Raw genomic sequence first — 7694 nt, forward strand, 5'->3', positions numbered from 1 at the left:
TGAGGCCTCTCATGGGTACAGGTGAAGGCTCCCATTGGCCAAGGGAAACAGCTGAGTCTGTTTTTCTGGAGCAGGTTTTTGATGGGATTGGCTAAGAGATGTCAAAGATATATCATCTTATTTACATGTTGCAGGTGTCTGTTTTTCCCAGTAGTATAGGAGTCTGGCTCCCTTCTCTTCTACCTGTGAGGCTGGGTGCCCAACTGAAACAGGGACTTCTATGGACAGTGAGGATAAGATAAGGACAAGCCCTCTGCTGTGCCTGACTGCATGGCCTTCTGGCAGAAAAAGTGGACATGCAGCCACTGACCTGAGCTAGGATTATCAGAGGTCTGCTCTTCAATTGAGCAGCACCTGAGCTTTCAGTTGGGGAAACAAAAAAGCCATCATGCCACATCTGTGTAAGTTTTCTTGATTACTCGCCTGGCATATGTAGTCTGCCCATGTGTTATTACTACCCGCATATAGGCACGTGGGCCCCACTGTCAGCATTTCAAGTTGAGACCCTGGCAGACTCCAGAGTGTGCCACATAGCAACATGTGGGTATTAATATCTTAGGGCATCCTTGTCCAGCCATATACAGCACATGCAGAAAAGATAGAGATGAAAGATGTGACCAAACTGGAAGTGCAAAGTTAAGGCCAGGGGTCCACTTCCCAAAGTCAGTCGCTTGTTATCAGAAAGCTTGAGGTAGAGAGTAGGGGCAACTCAAGACAAACTCATGGCCACTACCTGGGACACACCTCGTTAGGACCAGAGGGTGGGGTTTCTCAACATTGCCAGTCATATCCTAAGCCAGGTAGGGTGTGAGGGCTCCGGGAAGATGCTGATCGTCTGCCCAGACAGCTCAGAGGAAAGGAGAAGCATGGGCTGTTTACACTGCATGTTTGATTTCTGCTTCTTTTGATTTTTACGACCTGGAGAGCATTCTTGCTGGGATGCAGATACTTTTATTTCCTATTTTACTGAAGATCAATAAAAAGGCCAAGACCAAACATCACACTGTGCTTCTTCTGCCAGTTAGGGAGTGTGGAGTTGTGCAAACAAACCACCCTCTGAGCAGAAGCCCCCACACACTCTGGCTTTCCAGATGTTTTGGGCTGCGGACTAGGTGTAGGATGGAAACTGCTAACAGTTTTACAATTTTCAAATAGTCTTTATGCTCAGAAATTAGTTGGGAAGATTTAGGTGCATTGTGTGCAAAGTAGAAAAGATGCTCAAGCACCATTTGGAGAAAAGGCAGTTGCTGTAACTTAAATGACATAGAGACTTTTAAAGTTAGCACAGTATACTGCAGGGGGTAGCATGAGAATCGCTCCAGCTATTGAGGAACATAATCTAGTCATGTCTAGAAAAATTTAAATTATACGTAGCTTTGTTCTGGAAATGTTGCATGTATAAATCTACTCCACAGAAATAAAAGTAACAGATTGCAAAGTTGTCTGTACATTGATGTTTATTGTTTGCAGTGGCAAAAAACCGAATGAAGGTCCATCAACAAGGAAACGATTAAATCAATCAGGGTCTGGTCCATGGTATAGAATATCATGCCACATCCTAAAGGACAAGTTAACTAACTAGGTGGCTGTTGCACTAGGGTGAAGGTGATAACACAGTGAGACAAATTGCAGAAGAATAAATGCGAGTTCTATGATTACAGTATTTTTAAAAAGCGATCAAACAAATAACTCTCTATATGAGTACAATGAAAGCATGGAGGCTACATCTCAGGCAGGAAGGAGAGTGGGTTGGGGAAGGCAGCAGGAGGCAAAAACCCCTAAATCATAGAAAAATGAAAAAAGCATAGAACAAAGTTGAGCAAAAATTTAGAATATAAATGATCACTTAAATTATCATTGCAAATATGTACATTTGTATATGCAAATGGTAAGGACTAGGAGGTTATAGGGCAAAATGAGAACACTGACAATCAGATCCTGGAACTGTGGGCAATGTTTGGTTTTGGATTTCTGTTGTAATTTTAGTGTCATTTTTACAATAAATATATTTTTAAAATGAATGCTTAGAAGGGACAAGAAATCAATGGTTGGTGAAATTATTCACTTTTAAAATGACTCCATCAAGAATAATTCAGAAATCCTTCACAATGTCTTATACATAGTAGGCACTTGACCGACCTTTGCTAAAGTGAAAAACTAGACTCACAAAGCCTTGACTGGATCTCATAATTCATAAACATGAGCAAGGATGTTCAAATACATATGGAATCAATTTAAAGTTCCAATAATAAATTTGACATTTAAATCACTATATACCAATCTACTACACACCCACTTAAATCTGGTTTCTGGAACTATTAATGAAATGAAGAAAGACAGGAATTATAGAAAACGTACTACATCACGGCTGAGTGTTTTCACATAAGAAGTGAAGTCATTTTACTTACGAGGCTGTGTGTGCCCTTATAATTAAACTCAGGAGAGCCGGGACTTGAAATTTTAACATCAGCCTATAGGTACTTTGTTGTTATTGCTATTGTTATTATTAAAATAGTGACATGTAGGAAATAACCTGTATGTGTTCTGGACTTTAGTCTTAGTTTCTGATCTAGAACTCACCAGGACTGTGGAAGATGAGCATAGTGCCATCAGCGTGAAAGCCACAGAGGTGGGAGTTCCTCAGGAACTCCTGCATAGGAGCTCCCTGAGCTGTCAGGGCAGGGAGGCAGGTATCCCTCACACCCAGGGGAAGGTGCTGGGCTGTCTGGCCTCCAAGTCCTCCACTGACTTTCTATGTAAAAACCTTCCAACTGTATCCTTGAGAAGAACACTGATTAGCAGTGGAGATCAGAACAAAAGGTACCATTATCAACAGTCACATTTTAGAATACTTTGGATAAAATTGCCTGACAATGCACATTTTTTCACCAATTGATAATATTCAGCAACTTTTATCACCAAATATGTTTCAGCAACTCCTGAGGGTGGGGGCTGGGTACTCTGAGCATATCCTCAGAGAGCCTCTGGGGGCATCTTTTAGAGTATTAGATTCATTATTTTTATTTAAACTGTATTGATATTTTGTAATATAAATGTAGTTTAACTAATGATAATTCCTAATTATGGCATGTATGAATTCATTACTTGATCTTCTTAAAGATATACTTCATTTTTAACCTTTCTACTGAGGAATTGTGTTTTTGAAGCTGTAAGTGGTTCGTGGAAATGATGGCCCCTCACCAAAGTGGCAGTAAGAGAATGACCGGAGATTGTATGGAGCACCTGTATAAAGGGGATATATTTAAAGATGCATGTATACCTAAAAACATGCACACAGGGTTGGAGGAACATTAGAAAGGAAATTCATCATTTAGAAATAGTTTCTTAAATACATTAACTGCTTCAGAGATGCAAGTAGCAAATACTTATACTTCTTGTGAAAAAACATCTTTGTGCCATAGATCTAGACTACTCCAGGAATCAAGATGGTAATACTTCCTTACTAGGCAATATGGACATTTGTCTAGATTTTATTTATATTTTAGCTTAATTTCCTTTATTATACCTTACTTTAATTAAACTAATTAATTAACTTCCATGTAATAAATTATCAAAAACATGGCCATCAGCATCAGTAATTTCGTATTTCCAAAAGTATAACCGTACAGAGCAGGAAATCTGGGTTAGATAAGCCAGGGTTGAATTATGGCTGATACTTTCTGTTTTACTTCTTGGAGCCTCAATTTTCTCATCTATACCAAGAGAATAACACCTATTACACCTACCTTAGAGAGTTGTCAGGAAGCATTATGAAGTGCTTGGTATGGTCCCTGGCACATTCTTTTATCTGCTTACCAAACATTTATTGCATAATATGGTGGGCCAGATGCTACACCAGAGTTGAGAATGCAATGATGAACAAGCCAACTTTAGGTAGAGCCTGGAGAGGATTGATACCCACACATTTATCAAATATAATCAAGCACCTGAGTGAATACTTGGGAGTGCTATTTAAAGCACTGAAGAATCAATCACTGCTCTTTGGTACCTTCAGAACACGTGGGGTTTGGGGTTAGAGGAGAAGAACTGAAATAACTTGCTTATGGTTTGCTTGCCTATTGATCTCTGTGGCTGCCAACCTGCCTGCAAGCTTATTTCACAATAAACCAAATGAAAACCAGCAGGCAGAGCATCATGGGCTGGTCCAGAGTGACCCTAAGTCCTGCTCCCCTTTCCAACCAAAAGTCACAGTGCTTGGTGGAGCAGAGCTCCCTGATCAGCTGCCACAGGACCTGCTGGTAAAGCTTGTTGTCTTGTTTCTCACGGGACAGTTCCTCTTGATTCGCCGCCTGGGTGGCATTAATGCAGCTGGTGATAAACTTTTCCTTGGTGACATTGGCCTTGGAGCAGCCGTTGTAATGGATGCCGTCAGGAAACTGCCAATAGTTGGCCTCATAGTACCTATTGCCCTCCACTCCAAAGTCGATATCCAGCTTTCGGCCTTGCTTGATGAAGGCCCCTGGGCGGATTTCCGCAGTGCGGGCCTCCGTGACCTGGGAGGTACTTGGCAAGACCTTCCGGTTCCACTTGATTCTGTGCTTTATGCCTCTCGCCTTGACTGAGCAGAGTTGGCTAAAGAGCAGGATACATACAATGGCCAACCAGCATCCACCCAGATGTTTCCTCATTGTGTCGGGATCTGCAACAGAAAAGGCTGGAGCAGTTAACTTCCTCAGTGGAGTTCTGAGTCTCCATGTCCCCTCCTGTGTGTAGGAGATTCTTTGGGAGGAATGTCATTCTTGTACCCTTTACATTTTTCCTGAAACATAACTGTTTTCCCAGTCTTGGTCTGCATAGGGTTAAGTCAAAACCAAGTTTCTTGCTCTGGCCTGGAATTACACCATTCAGGATAGTGATCTTGGTTTTCTCAGACAGATCAGAAGTTGCAACAGGCAATTTGATTATTCATGGATATCTTTTCTAATCACACCCTGGGGAGGTGGGGTCCCACCCTCTTCCCTCAACCAGCTTCTTATTGCACGTACCATGCCAGCTGCTGACATTGCCTAACTTAATTCTCACATGGGGTAGGTATGTTATTATCCTCACTTTATAAAAGTTGTATTGGGTTTCAGAAGTTAAGTAATTTGCCCGAGGCCACACAACAGCAGGGAATGGAGGGCGGATTTGAATCCAGCCCTGTGATGCTTTTCCCAGGTACCCAAGGGCCATGTCCCATTACCCTTTTGAGCTGCTGAAGGGGATGGTGCTTTTGAGTTACTGGGCATGAGGTTAAGTGAATAGCAGCTCCGATGGCCCCTCAGTTAAGTGAACAGCAGGGCCTATGAAGAATTTCAGAGGAAATGAAATAAGAGGAAGGACAAGAGGGCTTGGGGAAGCACCAAGAGTCAGGCTGGCCCCAGGACATCTGAAAGACTGCTGATGACCTCAGGAAATATCCCTCCCCCTTAAGGCCCCCAGTCTGGTAGTTAGTCACAACTAGTTCCTGAAACTACAATAGCTATTGTGGAACTCCATCTCTTAAGGTCAAATATTCAGGGCATTCAGCACCTGGACCTTTGTCCATGTGGATCAGGAATACACAGAGAGTTACAATAGCAGAGCCTGCTTAGACCGTCTTCTAGAAGATTTCCTGAGTTCACCAGTGCCAGAGCTGAAGGAGGTTGAAAAGTTTATCTTGCTTAGGCCCTAATATACCCTCCCTGCAGTATTCCTTAAAATGATTAGTACTTCTTTGTTTGAAATGTTCAACTCTAGTGTGACACAGGTTCTTATGCAGAAAAATAGGCAAGATGCAACCTAACTGCATGCACATCCACGCTTCTCTGGACTCCTGCAAAGAGGCCTTTGCTGACCTCTCTTTACATGCAGACATCACCTAGTCACTGTCCCAGGGTGGGCATGAGTGTGCCAGGCAGCAGCCTGAGCACCCAGCCTTCCAGCATCCCACTCATCATTGCCCACCAATCACAGTGAGCTCAGACAAGCTTTCTCTAAAGGGATCCAAGTGTGAAGAAAACATTCATTAATCTCCTAAACCTATTTCATCAGCCCATACCCCTTGGTAGGAGAAGCCTTAAATAAGAATAATGGCATAAATTATGCATGCATCAAATTAAAAAATAAAAGCATAGAGACCTTAAGAAATAAATGAGTCTTCAGAGGCAAGGGCTTAAAAACAAAAGAAAATCCTAACAAGCCAACCCTTAAGCTAGCATTTTATTATAGCACCAAAACATAGACAGGAACCCCAGTGATGTTTGAATCTTCTCTCAAGTGTCCCCAGACTTGGGACCCATCCCAGGAGGTGAGAGTCAAGAAATCACTGCATGGTTTGTAGTGGTATTAAAAATAAACAGCCCTGGCCACAGAAATGGTTATCACACATAAACTCTGCTCCCCACATACCTTAGGGTCTCTCTGATGCACCTCTGGAGCCACGGGCACCCTGTCCTCTTGTGCACCTTCTGCACATACTCCTGGACCTGCCCAGCTATGTAGGAGCTGCAGGGGGAGGTGCATTCCTGCTGCTTTCCAAATATGGGAGCCTTTCTCTCCTGGCAGGACCAATCAGGGGTTCCCAAGTACTTCTTTGCCTTGAGACAGATGGGCCCTTTCCTTACTCTTTACTAATAAACACCAATAAACACCATGTGAAGAAGTTGGTGAAGTCCAGAAAGACATGAGAGGTGCCTTTTATTTATCTTATTTATTAAAAATATTTTAAACTTACTATTTCTGTTTGATTAAGGAGGATATAAATGAACAGTTAGATGAAGAGGTATATAGGGCATGTCTGGAAGGTTTCCAAGCACAAGAGTTCCTGTGAGTGTGGGGTTACATCACTCTTCCTGAATATGAATTCACCAACCTTTCCAGGTTGAAACTCTGAAACCCATGCCAGAATCAGGTGACAAACCAACTATTATAATGAAAGATGTTCCTCTCACCCCTATCACTCAGGAAGGTACAGGGTTTTAGAAGCTCTGAGCCAGGAACTGGGGATGAAGATCAAACATATATTTCTTACTATATCAGAATGTCACAGCTGTACAGATAAGTGGCTGTATCTGTTCAAGGAGTCTGGTTAGGGCTATTTTAAGACTGATATTTGGAGAGGTGACTTTTAGATTGAAAAGAAAAAATGTTAGAAGGAAAATGCTTTTCCTTCAACATTTATAAGAAGGTGTTTTATTTATTTAATTTTTAATGTTATTTATTTTCTTTTTTAACACCAAAAACATTTTGTATTGGGGTATTAATTATGTTATTACCATATGTTCTATAATTATTAGTTGTGTTATTAACAATGTTCTGTAACTTTGAGCAGAGTTCCATGTGCTATACAATAGGCCTTGGTTGTTTATCTATTTTAAATATAGCAGTGTGTGCATGACCTTCCCAAAGTCCCTACCTATCCCTTCCCCCCAGCAACCATAAGTTTCTAAGTCTGTGAGTCTATAAGAGGGCACTTTAAACAAGCCTTGTTGGTTATGCATACTGTCCTTCACCTAAAGACCAATTTCAGAAGCCAAGGGGCTTTTGCTAGGCAGCCTCTGTGGGAAGGATCAGGTTGGGAAGTGGGTGAGATACCCATTGAACCTCGTGACCCACAGCCTGGACCTACAGGGAATGGGGGAGCTTCTTCAGAGTAGCTTCCTTGGAAAGCAGGGCTAATGTTGGGTGGAAGACAAATGAGAGCACTTGCCAGA

The 7694-nt window shown here is 42.0% G+C and overlaps 1 protein-coding gene across 1 annotated transcript; it reads right to left on the bottom strand.

The window, feature by feature from the left end:
- Window positions 1–1439: 1439 nt before the first annotated feature.
- PRND (prion like protein doppel) lies at window positions 1440–6483 on the bottom strand. Its single transcript, XM_027559433.1, has 2 exons — window positions 6391–6483; window positions 1440–4660 (listed from the first exon to the last, which is right to left on the bottom strand). Exon 2 carries the CDS (start codon window positions 4647–4649, stop codon window positions 4113–4115), a length of 537 nt encoding a protein of 178 aa, XP_027415234.1. The 5' UTR covers window positions 4650–4660; window positions 6391–6483; the 3' UTR covers window positions 1440–4112.
- Between the last annotated feature and the right edge of the window lie 1211 nt (window positions 6484–7694).

Source organism: Bos indicus x Bos taurus, chromosome 13 (assembly GCF_003369695.1).
Source record: "Bos indicus x Bos taurus breed Angus x Brahman F1 hybrid chromosome 13, Bos_hybrid_MaternalHap_v2.0, whole genome shotgun sequence".
Classification (NCBI taxonomy): Eukaryota; Metazoa; Chordata; class Mammalia; order Artiodactyla; family Bovidae; genus Bos; species Bos indicus x Bos taurus.